General features: G+C 43.6%; 1 protein-coding gene across 2 annotated transcripts; it reads right to left on the bottom strand.

Annotated features, from left to right (window-relative positions):
* Positions 1-62: 62 nt before the first annotated feature.
* On the bottom strand, positions 63-15,028 carry LOC122539719 (cytosolic 5'-nucleotidase 3-like). Of its 2 annotated transcripts, none has more exons than XM_043674736.1 (9): positions 14,960-15,028; positions 14,415-14,513; positions 13,717-13,786; positions 7,345-7,391; positions 6,384-6,469; positions 5,081-5,170; positions 4,396-4,558; positions 2,050-2,250; positions 63-528 (listed from the first exon to the last, which is right to left on the bottom strand). In XM_043674736.1, exons 1-9 carry the CDS (start codon positions 15,011-15,013, stop codon positions 391-393), a joined length of 948 nt encoding a protein of 315 aa, XP_043530671.1. In that variant the 5' UTR covers positions 15,014-15,028; the 3' UTR covers positions 63-390. The 2 variants fall into 2 exon arrangements, with proteins under 2 accessions (XP_043530671.1, XP_043530672.1); XM_043674737.1 differs by lacking the exon at positions 14,960-15,028 and adding an exon at positions 14,614-14,701.
* Between the last annotated feature and the right edge of the window lie 739 nt (positions 15,029-15,767).

Consider the following 15,767-nt stretch of genomic DNA (forward strand, 5'->3'; position numbering starts at 1 on the left):
TGTCCCTATTCTCCAATAACCAAATATAACCATCCCCTCACCAATCAATAACCACACATACGTTTTAAAATGTAATTTTTATTTAAAAACAGAGTGGCAAATGTTTGACTAGGGCAGGGAAATTAAGATTTCTTCAGTCATGCAAGTAAATGTTTTAAGAACACAGTTTATCTACAAAGGAACAGTATACTAAATAAAATCAACACTCTTTTGGCTGATTTTGATACAAAGGGCTCCCCACCTCATTTTTAACATACTATGAACACATTAAGTCCAGTTGTACGGTACCTGCCCTTTTTGTGCATCACAAACCTCATTAAACAAACTTGCTGACAGCCTTCCAAACCTGGCCCAGTGTTGAAACATAGAGGTAATTCTGACATTTGCAGACTAACTGTCCCGACAGCAATTTAACAAATGATTGGGATTGAGAACGTGTTTCAAGATTCCATTCGCTACATCCAATGTTTCATCATTCACGAGAACAATGTCGTACAAAGCCAGGTATTTGTTCAGGAGCTGATCAACCTGCAGGGGAAAGACAGTGTACTGAGATCGGAAGGCTGTAGTGAATGGAGAAGTTTTCAAATCGAATCTACAACAAACTGACTCCTCTGGATAAACACACTACCTAATGCTCCTAATGGCATGCAGATTAGAAATATTCTGTTCCAAACTGAATTGAGGGATTCAAGTCACAGCAGAACTAGCAACCTTTAAGTTGGATGTACAGACAATGGGGCTTCAGGTGATAAATCAGCCCATGTTCCAAATGTGACTGCATGTCATTCTGAGTGAGAACAAGATTGGTCATTGCCTTCATAGAACATAGAACAGGCCCTTCGGCCCTCAATGTTGCACTGACCTATGAACTATTCTCAGCTCTTCCCCCTACATTATCCCATCATCATCCATGTGCTTATCCAAGGACTGTTTAAATCTCCCTAATGTGGCTGGGTTAACTACATTAACAGGCAGGGCATTCCATGCCCTTACCACTCTCTGAGTAAAGAACCTGCCTCTGACATCTGTCTTAAATCTATCACCACTCAATTTGTAGCTATGCCCCCTTGTACAAGCTGACGTCATCATTCTAGGAAAAAGACTTTCAGTGTCTACACTATCTAATCCTCTGATCATCTTGTATGTCTCTATCAAATCCCCCCTTAGCCTTCTTCTTTCCAGTGAGATCAGACCCAAGTCTCTCAGCCTTTCCTCATAAGACCTTCCCTCCAGACCAGGTATAACATCCTGGTAAATCTCCTCTGCACCTTTTCTAATGCTTCCACATCCTTCCTGAAATATTGCGACCAGAACTGTACACAATATTCCAAGTGAGGCCGCACTAGCGTTTTGTACAGTTGCAGCATGATATTGCAGCTCAATCCCTCTACCAATAAAACCTAACACACCGTATGCCTTAACAGCACTATCAACCTGGGTGGCAACTTTCAGGGATCTATGTACATGGACTCCAAGATCTCTCTGCACATCCACACTACTAAGAATCTTTCCATTGGCCCAATACTCTGCCTTCCTGTTATTCTTCCCAAAGTGCATCACCTCACATTGAGCTGCATTGTACTCCTTAGTTAAATATACACTGTCATGAGGAATGCCTCTTGGACAACGCTCAGCACCCATGGCTATCTCAGAATAGTTCAGAAAAACAGACTTTGAATTGACTTAGGTTTCTCAGACAGAAAATTAGCAACTTTTTCCACTAGCTGGAAAGGTTAAAAAGGAGGCAGCCATAAGGTGAATCATTCAGGCTATTCAAGGGAAAAATGAGAAAACATTGCAAAGAGGAGATGTGTCGAGCTCACTGCCACATAAAGGAAACAGTGTTAGCTCAATGAATAATGTAAAACCTGAGAGTGACAGAGTGCTGCTTGCTGATGGGGATATGAGACTGTTTGATTAACATGGCATTAAATGCTACAGAGGAATTGAATGACCATTTCCAGTTCCTAACCTGGTGCCTGTACTGATCACTTTCGTGGGACAAAACCAAGGAAGTGCATTGAGCTATTGCAGTCCTTCCCTCACCTTATCGTTCAGGAATCCAATTTTCAGGATATTCTCCTGGTTTTGGACTCCGTCTGCCATGTTGAGATCCCCCAGTGAATCTCCCAGGAGAATGACGTTGCTGCAGCTTCTCAGCTGCTGAAAGTGTTTGGTGTTGCGCAGGGCCCCCTCACGCTTGTTGTAAACATGGATTATTTCACCTTTAAATCCTTTTAGAATCCCCTGAGAATAAAAAAATACATGCACAGCAAACTTTTAACATGATGCACCACTGACCCTGAATCTAAAGTCGTTCTAGTTACTAACACTTACATAGAACAGTACAGCACAGGAACGGGCCCTTCGGCCCACAATGTTGTGCTGAATGTGATGCCAAATTCAACTAATCCCTTCTACCTGTCCTCAGTTCATATCCCTCCATTCCTTGCATATTCATTTGTTTATCTAAAAGTCTCTTAAACGCCCCCATTGTATCTGTTTCCACCATCACCTCTGGCAGTGTGTTCCAACTCCTGCCATTCTCTGCGTAAAACACTAGCCCCTCACATCTCCTTTGAACTTCCCCCTCTCACCTTAAATGTATGCCCCCTATTATTAGACGTTTCAACTCTGGGAAAAAAGATTCTGACCATCAACCATCTATGCATCTCATGATTTTATAGACATCTATGAAGTCTCCCCTCAGCCTCTGCCACTCCAGAGTTAGCAACCTGAGTTTTTCTAGCCTCTCCCTTCTCCTTTACTGTGGCAACCAAAATTGAATGCAATACTCTAAGAGCGGCCTGACCCAGGTTTTATAAAGCTGCAGGAGAAAGTGAGGTCTGCAGATGCTGGAGATCAGAGCTGAAAATGTGTTGCTGGAAAAGCGCAGCAGGTCAGGCAGCATCCAGGGAACAGGAGAATCGACGTTTCGGGCATAAGCCCTTCTTCTTATAAAGCTGCAACATGACTTCCCATTCCTTGTACTCAGTTCCCTGATCAATAAAGGCAAGCATGTCATTCACCTTCTTTACCACCCTATCTACCTGGAAACCATGGACATGAACCCCAAGATTCCTCTGTACATCAATGCTGTTCCAGATCCTGCCATTAACTGTATACCTTTCCTAACATTTAATCTCCAGCACCTCACACTTACCTGGATTAAACTCCCATTTCTCTGCCCATATCTGACCTGCACAACTGTATCCCACTGTATCCTTTGATAACCTTCTACACTATCCACAACTCTACTGTTCTTCTGCAAAATTACTAACTCACCCATCAACATTTTCATTCAAGTCATTTCTATATATCACAAATAGCAGAGGTCCCAGTACAGATCCCTGCAGAACACCACCAGTCACAGACCTCTAGCCTGAAAAATACCCTTCCACCATGACCCTCTGTTTTCTTTGGGCACGTCAATTCTGAATCCCTGTGGCCAAGTCACTATAGATCTCGTGTATCTTAATCTTCTGGATGAGTCTACCAGGAGAGACCTTATCGAAAGCCTTATTAAAATCCATGTCGACAACATCCACCGCTCTACCCTCATCGATCACCTTTGTCACCTCCTCAAAAAATTCAATCAATTTAGTAAGACATGACCCCTGCACAAAGCCACGTGACTCCCTAATTAGACCATGCTTTTCCAAATGCGTGTAAATCCTATCCCCAAAAACTCTCTCCAACAGCTTCCCAACCATGGATGTGAGACTCACCGGTCTAGTTTTCTGGATTATCCCTATTTCCCTTCTTGAACAGAGGAACATTTGTGATAATATAGCACCTTTCACAACCCCAATGTCCTGAAGTGTTTCACAGCAATATTTGCAAGATTCTTGAATGTAGTAACTAATGAAAGAGAAATGAAACAGCCAATATGCCACAATGCATCCAATTAACGCACTTTACATTTTTACACGTAGACTGTTTCCTAGTCTGGTGAGTAAAGTTTTTTGGTTAAATACCAAAACCAATAAAGGCATCCAAACTTACAGAACCAGCTGCACTATAAGGAGAATGGTATAACCAGTTAGCACGCTGGTGTTTAAAGTCTAACGTTCACTATTCGGCTTTACAATGGGTTTTATCCCTCAGGTCTTCAAAGTGCCCCTACCTCCATTGATAGTAGTTTCCTGCAATCATTAATTTTTCTGCTCCTTTCACAATGGTAGTTAATCCTGAACCTTCCCTAATCTGACTGCAGCCATTTATAGAATTCAATAACTCTGTCAATTAAGCTCATTCTGAATCTCCCCAGTAGCAAGTCCTAAAGCTCAAACACAGCCCACCCCCAAACCAGCCCCATAACCTGGACCTCCCAGAGCTCTGCCCCTCCTGAGAAGTCGCTAGCCTGATATACTTAATCAGTCGCTCACTCACATTCTCATCAAAGTCCATGAAGTTTGACACCACCGTGACGTTTTGGTGATAGACTTCAATCTGCCGAATGATTTCCTCCAGTACATCACCTACACCAGCTGAAAATATCAAGACAGGAACACCGTGTTTGTGAAGTTCACCGAAGAAAATCCTGAATCCATCCCTGTGACAGAAAAACACACATCGGATGCATGAATGATTGCTGAACAGAGACCTGGGTTCACTTGGGATGACATAGCTGAAAGAAAACTGACTAAGTTGTATTTATATAGCACCTTCACAGCTTTTGAATGTTACTCATCATCAGTGAAGTACTTTTTGAAATGTAGTCAGTGTTGGAATGTGGGGAACATTGCATTTCTGCACAGCAAGCTCCCACAAACAACAATGTGATAATGGCGAGATTATTTGACATTTGGTGACACTGGTTGAGGGACACAACTCAGTCGGAATAGCAGATCTTTATGTTCACTCCCCCGGGGCAGATGGGGCCTCAACCTCAATTTATTGTTTTAACCAAAGTACAGTATCTCTGAAAGTGTGGGCTTCCCTCAGCCCTGCATTGTGATTGTCAACACAAATTCTCTGTTCCAAGTGTCTGCAGTGACAGTTGTTTGACTCACTGTACCAGCACTGCGCATCAAGCCCCAGCTGGGAGTTAAAATACACAACGGATCACTCCTACCTCAGCTCAGCACCTGATTCCTTCACAGTTTTGGCCAGTTTGCTCTTTTCAATCTTCTGCTCCACAAGGAGCTCATGGACTTTTGTCCACCTGCCGAAAGAACAAAGAGTTCAGGGTCAGAGCCCAGTCACTTCCAATTAATCTACACCTGAATTAAGACTTGAGGCTTGATACTATCCACTTGGTTAGCACTCACCACTGGCACTCAGTAGCAGCAGTGTGTACCATCTACAAGATGCACTGCAGAAATTCACCAAGGCTCCTCAGTCAGCACCTTCCAAACCCACAACTACTTTCATCCAGAAGGACAAGGGCAGCAGATACATGGGAACACCACCCCCTGCAAGCTCCTTTCCAGGCCACTCACCATCCTAACTTGGAAATATATCACTGTTCCTTCAGTGTTACTGGGTCAAGCTCCTGGTATTCCTTACCTAAGAGCATTGTGGGTGTACTGCAGCGGTTCAAGAAGGCAGCTCACCCCCACTTTCTCAAGGGCAGCTAGAGGGGGCGTACATTACTTTCAAATTCAAATATCCAGAATTGACTTGAAGATAAAGCTATCTAAATTAGGATAGGCTTTTATTCCTAAAGGCTCGAAGAATAAGAGGTGATTTTATTGAAACCTATAATTCTGAGAGATCTTGAAAAGATGGATGCGCCCAGGATAATTCCTGTTCTGGGGGAACCTCAAAGTCGGGGTCACTGTTTAAAAATTAAGGGCCACCCGTTTAAAACCAAGATTAGACCTAACCTTTTCTCTTGTGAGTCTTTGGAACTCTCTGAAAAATTGCTAGAAGGCCCTCAAATGTTTTCAAGGCAAAGAGAGATAGGTTCTCAGGGGGAGGAAGGAATGTGGATTTGAGGTTACAATCAGGTTAGCCATAATCTTATTGAATGGTGGGGTAGGCTCAAGGGGCTGAATGGTCTACCCCTGAACCATGGGTTTGTATTTTTGTGACAATATGATTGAAAAAGAACATCACAAATGTTCTGCAAGTTTAATGAAATTCGAGCTGTACAAAATCCACACCAATCTAGAAAAGGGGAATAAGACAGTCCAGACACAACTGAGTCTGGATTACTCAAAGTAACTAAAAGAACAGCCAGAAGAGGCCAGAAACCTGTGGTCCATCTGTTTCAGCTGAGCTCATGGACACACAGACACACATCAACATCCACTCCCCTCCCAGCCCCAAGCAGGGAGGAGTGAAACCTCAGCATCTTTCCAGGTCCCCCACTCCGTGTGGCTGGATGTCAGGAATGGAGACAGCAACAATAAAATCTAAGGACTGTGACTCACCACTCGATCATCAGGGGAAACTTCTCTTCGATGCTGCGTGAGTGGTCAATCTCAATGGGATAATAGAAGTTGAAAAGTTCGTTCATCTGTGACGAGAGATTAAAATTCTGAGAGGCATGGATAGGGTGGATACTTGGTGCGTTTTTACAGAGAGGAAATGTCAAATACTAGGGGGCATAGGCTTAAGGTGAGAGGGGCAAGGTTTGAAGGAGATATGTGAGGCATTTATTTACACAGAGGGTGGTAGGTGTCAGAAATATGCTGCTGGAGAGGTGATAGAAGCAATGTTTAAGAGGCATTTGAACAAATAGAGGGGGACACACCATGTGCAGGCAGAAGGGATTAGTTTGGAATGGTATCATGATTGGCACAGACATGGTGGGCCGAAGGGTCTGTTCCTGTGCTGTACTGTTCTACGTCTATGTTCATTGTGACTCAAAACACAGGCTGATCCACAATAAACAGAGATCACATCAAGTTCCACAGTCTTACTAGACCATAGGGCTGCTATATCATTAGTGAGAGATGACTGGTTGTAATTTAACCTGAGAACTGCCACAGCTCAGGTAAGGGGAGAGGTTTGAGAAGGAAAGTCCTTCATTTTGACCTCAGCCAATGTGGGAATTGAACCCACACAGTTGCCATTACACTACTTCACAAAGCAACCATCAGTCAACTGAGCTAAACCAATTCTCAAACAGAGATATCTAACAGTCAAAGAGATATTTACCTGGGAAATAAGATCTGGAGAGTGAGGGAAATAATGTGAGAGCAAATGGGGAGCATATTATGGACCATCACTCCTGCCTCTTGCGACTGTGGAAATGTATAATGTAGAAAGATGCATTCTGCATGTTCATGTCACTGCCAGCCATTTTCTTCTGCAGATCATTGCTCCGTGTTTACAAATGTGAACTAAGCTACAGCTTATTTATATCTGTAAAATGTAGGCACCAATTACCTTTATCTTGCATTCATCACTAATTAATGTGCTGTCTTGAATAATACCTGTGGAAATCCAAAGTAGTACATAAGTAGTATTAATGCAGATCAAACTCCAATTTAAAATTCAGTTCATTTATAATCTTCCTTTTGCAAATTTCCTGAAATTTCTAGAAATTTGCGTGCTCACTGAAATTAAAGTTCTCACTGTATTCTCCCCATCAAACACTCCCAGTACAGGGACAACACAGTGCTAGATATTTCCTCTACACTGTCCCTGTTAAACAATCCCAGGACATGTACAGAATGGGGTTAGACACAGAGTGCAGCTTTCTCTACTATTTTAAACGGTACTTTAAACTGAAAGTAAAGGTGCCTCTACATTTTTAAACTGTAAGTAAAGCTCTCTCAACACTGTCCCCATCAAACATACCCAGGCCAGGGACACACAGGCTTCAGAGTAAAGCTCTCTCAACACTGTCCCCATCAAACGCTCACAAGACAGAGACAGCACAGGTTTAATACAGATTAAAGCTCTCTCTACATGTCCCCATAAAACAATCACAAGACAGAGACAGCATGGGGATAGATACAGATTAAACTGGCTCTATTCTTTCAAATGGAAAGTAAACCTGACTTTACATTGTCCCATCAGAAACTCCCAGGACAGGGAAAGTACAGGGGTAGATAGAGTAAAGCTCCCTCTAATTATTTAAATGGAAATTAAAGCTGCATTTACACTGCCCTCATCAAAAACTGACTGAACAGGAACAGCACAGGTTAGATCTAGAGTAAAGCCCCCTTTACTCTTCTGAACTGAAAGCAAAGCTCCGTTCACACACATAAAATGGAAGTAAAACTCCCTCCACCCTGTCCTATCAAACACTCCCAGGATAAGGTTTACACAGGATTAGATACACAGTACAGGTAACTACTCTTATACATAGAAAGCAAAGCCCCATGAAACATTCCCACAACAGGGACAGCACAGGGTTAGATATGAAATAAAGCTTCCTCTACATTGAACCCATCAAACACTTCCAGGTCAGGCACAGCATGGGATTAGATATAGAGTAAGTGCCTCTACACTTTTAAATAGAAATTAAAGCTTCCTCTACACTGTCCCTGTCAAACATACTCAGGCCATGTACTATACAGATATGATATAGAAGCAGAATTAGGCCATTCAGCCCATCGAGTCTGCTCCGCCATTTAATCATGGCTGATACCTTTCTGAAGCCTTTTCCCTGTAACCCTTGATTCCCTTACCAAGCAAGAATCTACCTCTGTCTGAGATACTTTTAATGATTTTGTCTCCATCCACCTTTGTGACAATGAGCTCCACAGATTCACTATGCTCTGGCTGAAGACATTCCTCCTCATCTCCATGCTAAAGGATTGTCCTTTCACTCTGAGGCTGTGCCTTCAGATCCTAATCTCTCCTGCTAATGGAAACATGTTCTCCATGTCCACTCTGTCCATGGCCTCTCAGTGTTCTGTAAGTTTTAAACAGACCCCACCTCGTCCTTTAAACTCTACGAAGTACAGACCCAGAGTCCTTAGCCGCTCCTCATATAAAAAGCCCTTTGTCCCAGAATCATTCTTGTAAACCTCCTCTGGATCCTCTCCCCTTCAGCACATCCATCCTTAGATTCGGGGCCCAAACCTGCCCACAATATTCCAAATGTGATCTGACCAGAGCTTTATATAGCCTCAGCAGTATATTTCTGCTCTTGTATTCTAGCCCCCTTGAGAGGAATTTAAACATTACATTTGCCATCCTACCTGTCAACTGAACCTGCATGTTAACCTTAAAAGTATCATGAGCTAAGACTCCCAAGTCCCTTTGTGCTTCAGATTTCAAAAAGCTTTCCCAGTTTAGAAAATAGTCTATGCCTCTATTCTTCCTACCAAAGTGCATAATCTAACAATTTCCCACCTTGTTTTCCATTTACCCCTTCTTTGTCCACTCTCCTAGCCTGTCCATGTCTTTCTGCACTCCCTACTTCCTCAACACAACCTGTACCTCATTTTTTTGTTGGGCGAAAACTTAGCAGCAATGCTCTCAGTGCCTTCGTCTTGATTGTTAATGTATAATGTGAATAGTTGTGGTTCCCAACACTAGCCCCTGAAGAACTCCACTCGTCACCAGCAGCAATCCTGAAAAAGACCCCTTTATCCCCACTCTGTGCCTTCCACCAGTCAGCCAACCCTTGATCCATGCCAGGATTTTGCCCCTAATACTATTATGTTCTTTAGTAGCCTGGTCTGTGGGTACCTTGTCCAAAGCCTTCTGGAAATCCAAACAGATCATGTCTACTTGCTCCCTTTTGTCTAACTTATTCATTACTTCCTCAAAGAATTCTAATTCTCCCCCTGACTCAGTTCTATTTTACCATATGCTTCTCAGGACTCCATAATCTCATCCTTAATCATGGACTCTAAAATCTTGCCAACCAAGATTAGGCTAATTGGCTTACAGTCTCCTGTCTCCTGCCCTTCTTAAACAGGGTGTTACGTTAGCCAGTTTCCTGACTCCAGTCATTCCTGAAAGATCACCACCAATTCCTCTACAATCTCCTTAGCTATCTCCTCCAGAACCTCTAGTCCACGTGATTTATCCACCTTCAGATCTTACAGAATAAGAACTAAGAACAGTACAGCATAGGAACAGGCCCTTCAGCCCTCCAAACCTGTGCCGACACATTTTGCCCTTCCATATTAAAACTGTCTTCACTTACAGCATCCATATCCCTCCATTCCCTTTCCTATTCCTGTATTTGTCCAGGTGCTTCTTGAATGCTGCTGTTGTGTCTGCTTCCACCACCTCCTCTGGCAGCGCGTTCCAGGCACTCACCACCCTTTGTGTGAAAAACCTGCCTCACACATCTCATTTAAACTCTCCCTTCCCTCTGCACCTGTGTCCCCCAGTAATTGATCCCTCCACTCTAGGAAAAAGCCTCACACTTTCTACTCTATCCATGCCATTCACAATCTTATAAATGACTATCAGGTCACCCTTCAACCTCCTGCTTTTCAGTGAAAACAAACCCAGTCTATCCATCTTTCTTCATTACTAAAATTCTCCATAACAGGCAACATCCTGGTAAACCTTTTCTGTACCCTCTCCAAAGCATCCACATCCTTCTGGTATTGTGGTGACCAGAACTGTATGCAATATTCCAAGTGTGGCCTAACTGAACTTCCGTAAGGCTGCGGCATAACCTGTCTATCCTTATAGTCAATGTCCCTTCCAATGAAGGCAAGCTTGCCATAGATTTTTATTACTACCTTATCTACCTGCGCTGCAGTGATCTGTGGACCTGCACACCCAGATCTCTCTGCATATCAATACTCCTAAGGGTTCTGCCATTCACTGCACAATTTCCACCTGTACTTGACCTTCCAAAATGTATCACTTCACATTTATCTGGACTAAACTTCATCTGCCCATGCCTCCAACTGATCTATATCCTGCTGTGTCCTCTGACAATCCTGCTCACGATCCACAAATCCACCAATCTTTTTATTGTCTACAAACTTACTAATTAGGCAAAAAGTGAGGACTGCAGATGCTGTAAACCAGAGTTGAGATCAGAGTGATGCTAGAAAAGCACAGCAGGTCAGGCAGCATCCGAGGGGCAGGAAAATTGATGTTTCGGGCAAAAGCCCTTCATCAGGAAACTTACTAATTAGACTAGCCACATTTTCCTCCAAATCAACAGCAGAGGTCCCAGCACTGTTCCTTATGGAACACCATTCAACATAACCTTCTATTCCAAACAGTATCCTTCCATGCTACCCTCTGTTTCCTGTGATTCACCTCTGTCACCAACTCTCTTTAAGTTCTGGTAAGCTGCTAGTGTCTTCCACTGTGAAAATTGATGCAAATTACCTATTCAGTTCCTCCACCATTCCTTTGTTCACTATTACTGCTTCTCCAGCCTCATTTTCCAGTGCTCCAATATCCACTCTTGCCTCTCTCTTACCTTTCATATACTTAAAAAAACTCTAGCAATTTTCTTTTCAATTAATAGCTAGCTTACTTTCATATTTCATCTGGCTTCCCACTAATCTTCACCACATTTGCTTTCTCTTTTATGCTGTCCCTGATTTCCCTTGTCAGCTGTGGTTGCTTCATCCTCCCCTTCATACGTATCTTCTTCATTGGGATGAATCTCTGCTGTGTCTCCCAAATTACCCTCAGAAACTCCTGCCATTGCTGCTCCACAATCTTCCCTGCTAGACTCCCCTTTCAATCGCCTCCGGTCAGCTCCTCCTTCATGTCTTTGCAGCTACCTTTACTCAATTGTAATACTGCTACATTCGATTCCAGCTTTACCCTCTCAAACTGCAATGTGAATTGAAAATGCTTGAATCTATTATCAAGGAAGAAGTAGCAAGACATCTATATGCTGTGCAGAGGGACTTGAGTGTCCTTGTGCATGAATCACTGAAGGTTGGTCTGCAGGTATAACAGGTAATTAGGAAGGCACATACAATTTTGTAATTCATTGCTAAAGGGATTGACTTTAAAAGCAGGAAGGTTATGTTGCAGCTGTACAAGGTGCTGGTAAGACTACATCTGGAGTACTGCATGTAGTTTTAGTCTTCTTACTTGAAAAAGGACGTTCTGGCATGAGAAGGGGTGCAGAGGAGGTTCACCAGGATGATTCTAGACTTGAGGGAGTTATAGTTTATGAGAAGAAACAGAATAGACTGGGATTATATTCATTGGAATTCAGAACGAAGGGGAATCTTATAGAAACATATAAAATTATGAAGGGAATCGATAAGTTATGAAGATGTTTCCACTGGCGGGTGAAACTAGGACAAGAGGGCATAGCCTCTAAGTTAGGGGGAGCAGATTTAGGACTGAATTGAGAAGGAACTTCTTCACCCAGAGGGTTGAGAATCTGTGGAATTTCCTGACCAGTGAAATAGTTGAGGCTTCCTCATTGAATGTTCTTAAAGCTAAGATAGATAACTTTTTGAACAGTAAAGGAATTAAGTGGAGCTGAAGCCACAAAAAGATCAGCAGATTCAAAGGGCCAGATGGCTTGCTCCTGCTCCTAGTTCTTACGTTATGGTCACTGCCTCCGAGGGAATCCTTCACTTAAAGCTTCTAAATCAAGACTTTCTCATTACGCATCACCAAATCCATCTTGGATCCATCTTGGATACATTCCACAAATTCCTTTTCTTGAGATCCACTACCAACCTGATGTTGCAAGTCCAACTGTATATTGAAGTCCCTCATGACTACTTTAATAGTGCCTTTCTTACAGGCTTTATCTATCCTAATTTATGTGTGTCCTTGGACACTTGTTCCAGAAACTTTAAGCTCTGCTGAACCTTCCTCTCTTTTAGGTAAAAACAAGGACTGCAGATGCTGGAAACCAGAGTCTAGGTTAGAGTGGTGCTGGAAAAGCAAAAGCACAGCAGGTCAGGCAGCATCTGAGGAGCAGGAAAATCAACATTTCGAGCAAAAGCCCTTCATCACTTCCTCTCTTTTAACTTTTTCCATAATATTTCACGCAACAGAACCCATCCCCACCCCCCACCCCCCCACACCACCACCACTGTTTACTTTAAAGTCCTATCCACACTCCTGGTAATGTGATTGGCCAGAGCTCTGGTCTCAGCATCATTCAGGTGGAGCCCCCCCCCATCGGATCAGTTCACTCCTTCCCCAGTACTGGGACCAATGTCCCATGAATTTGAATCATTTTTCCCCACACTAATCTTTGAGCCAAATGTTTACCCCTTAACTTTGTTCACCCTGAGCCAATTAGTTCATGGCTCAGGTAGTAATCACGGGTTATTACCTTTTTGGGTCTGTTTTCTAATTTAGTGTCAAAAAGTGTGGCACTGGAAAAACTCAGCAAGTCAGGCAGCATCCAAAGAGCAGGAGAATCGATGTTTTAGGCATAGGCCCTTCCCCTCTGAACCAAACTACCACGCTGCTCCAAGTTCCCCATACTACACACTCACTCGAGCTATCTCGCACTCTTGATGTGCTCTGAGCATACTGAATGTACTGTACAACACAGGATAGATAGAGAGTAAAGTTCTCGCTTCTCTTTTAAACTGAAAGTAAAGCTTCCTGTACCATTTTAAACTGAATTCAAAGCCCCCTTGATATTGTCCCCTTCAAAATACTCCCAGGACAGGGGCAGCATGGGATTACATACAAATGTGAAGCTTCCTCTACATTGTCACCATCCAAGAACTCCCAGAACATGGACAGGGATAGGTGCTCATTTAAACAGAAAGTAAAGCTTCCTCTACCTGTCCCCATGAAACATTCTCTCCACTCTAGGAGCTCATCGATCCAGTTGCAAAGTGACATTTTCTAAATGATCCCCGCAGTAGAAAAGGCAATACTTACTGTAACAGGTTATCCTTTTTTTGCTGTTCTTGGCAAGTCGAGTTAAAGTCATATCAAAATCTGTAATAACCTGGAACAGAAACAGTAGCTCATTAATGGAGTAGACCACATGGTTGCTCAACTCCAGCATTCCTTAAACACGGAAAAATAGCATGTTGACTGTGCACAATGAAACAGACCCTTCAGCCCCTTAAGGGGAGATGGTAGTGTCCTGGTACTGCCACTGGGCTAGTAATCCACAGGCCCAGCTTTAATGTGATGGGGACATGTGTTCAAATGGCAGCTGGTAGAATTTAAGTTCAATAATGAGGCTAAAGGCCCATGGACCTGATGGGGTGCATCCAAGAATATTTAACGGAAGCAGCTGCAGAGATTTTGGATGCATTGGGAGTAATCTTCTAAGAACTCTCAAGTTCTGGAAAAGTCCCAGAGGAATGAAAAATTGTCTCTACTTTCCTGTTCACTCCTACACTTCAATTCTTGATGGACAGGTAGTCAATTTAACACAGTTTTAAAATGTTTAATGACACCAACTCCATCACTCTCTGGGAAAGCGAATTCCACAGGCTTAGAGAAAAAGCGAATTCCTAATCGCTGTCATAAACAGGAGACGCCTCATTCTTAAAGGCCCTTTTCTGCTTTCAATCATGGTAAATCCAGCTGAGGATAGCTATGATCTGGCCTCATTACAGACCCACCTGAAGTTTGGAGGCTCCCCCATCACAGAGGGCGGAGATAATTCTTTCCACACGTTCTGGTTCCTGGATATGGACAGTGCTTTTTTGTAATTCTGGTATCTGCAGGAAATGAAATCAGTTAGCCAGAGTCAAACAGTCTGAATAAAGACAGATATAGCATATCCTCAAATCTAAAGAGCTTGATAAATCTGCAGTTTACCTCTGTCCATTAGTTTAAACAGAGTGAGTATTCAGTAGTTTTAGATGATGTCAAAAGTAGGTGGCAAGTGATCATAATGGGCCTACTGCTGATTTATGAAACAGACTGTGATCCAGCAAACAGAGACTATGGTCATCAAACAAAGCACCCCAAACCCAGCTACCACCAAACACTCTTCCCTCACCCTGGTAAAACGCTGATCCCTGATCCACACAAAGACCTAGAGCACAATATCACTGTCCCCAACTCTAAAACCAACAGCCTGGAACCCGACCCCCCCACAAACCGACTGCCAGCACTGAACTTCAACGCACCCCCAGGGTAGGGTCTGAGACTGCACACTGACCTGAGTGCTCAGAACACCACCCTCCTGCTGAGACAGTTTTGGGCCCGTCTTCATCACTGACCCGTACACCCTTGTACAATGAAAAGTTTCACGATGACACCAAACCCCACGATACACAAGTCACTGATCCTCAAACATTCCTACAGATGAGCATGGCTTCAATCGTGTCTCCTTGCCCCTCTTTCCCTATTTCAATCGCCTCCCATTACCCCCCATTCCCTATTTTCATAACATTCCCTTTGCCCCAATTCCTTTTTCCATAATCTTCCCATGTCCCATTCCCTATTCCAATCCACCCACTGCTCACCAATTCCCTCTTTCAAAAACCCATTCCAAACAGAGGATACATCGACACCATGGTAACAGGGACTGTGGTGATGGGGATCATGGTGACGGGGATCATGGTGACAGGGATCATGGTGACAGGGACCGTGGTGACAGGGACCGTGGTGACAGGGACCGTGGTGACGGGGACCAGAGTGACAGGGACCATGATGATGGGGACTGTGATGTTGGGGACCAGGGTGATGGGGACCATGGTGATGGGGACCATGGTGACAGGGACCAGGGTGATGGGGACCAGGTTAATGCGGACCATGGTAATGGGGACCATGGTGACGGGGACCAGGGTGAGGGGGATCAGGGTGATGGGGATCAGAGTGAAGGGACCGTTGTGACGGGGACCAGAGTGACAGGGACCATGATGATGGGGACTGTGATGTTGGGGACCAGGGTGATGGGGACCATGGTGATGGGGACCATGGTGACAGGGACCAGGGTGATGGGGACCAGGTTAATGCGGACCATG

The sequence above is a fragment of the Chiloscyllium plagiosum genome, chromosome 33 (assembly GCF_004010195.1).
Source record: "Chiloscyllium plagiosum isolate BGI_BamShark_2017 chromosome 33, ASM401019v2, whole genome shotgun sequence".
Classification (NCBI taxonomy): Eukaryota; Metazoa; Chordata; class Chondrichthyes; order Orectolobiformes; family Hemiscylliidae; genus Chiloscyllium; species Chiloscyllium plagiosum.

What these genes read in the sequence shown, in the direction of transcription:
- LOC122539719 (XM_043674736.1), bottom strand. Translation starts at nt 15,013, where the DNA reads ATGAAGACGGGCCCAAAACTGTCTCAGCAGGAGGGTGGTGTTCTGAGC. An exon ending in GTGGTGTTCTGAGCACTCAG is followed by an intron (nt 14,514 to 14,959) that starts GTCAGTGTGCAG and finishes CATTTCCTGCAG; the next exon opens with ATACCAGAATTACAAAAAAG. An exon ending in TCATGGACTTTGATGAGAAT is followed by an intron (nt 2,251 to 4,395) that starts GTGAGTGAGCGA and finishes TTTTATTCTCAG; the next exon opens with GGGATTCTAAAAGGATTTAA.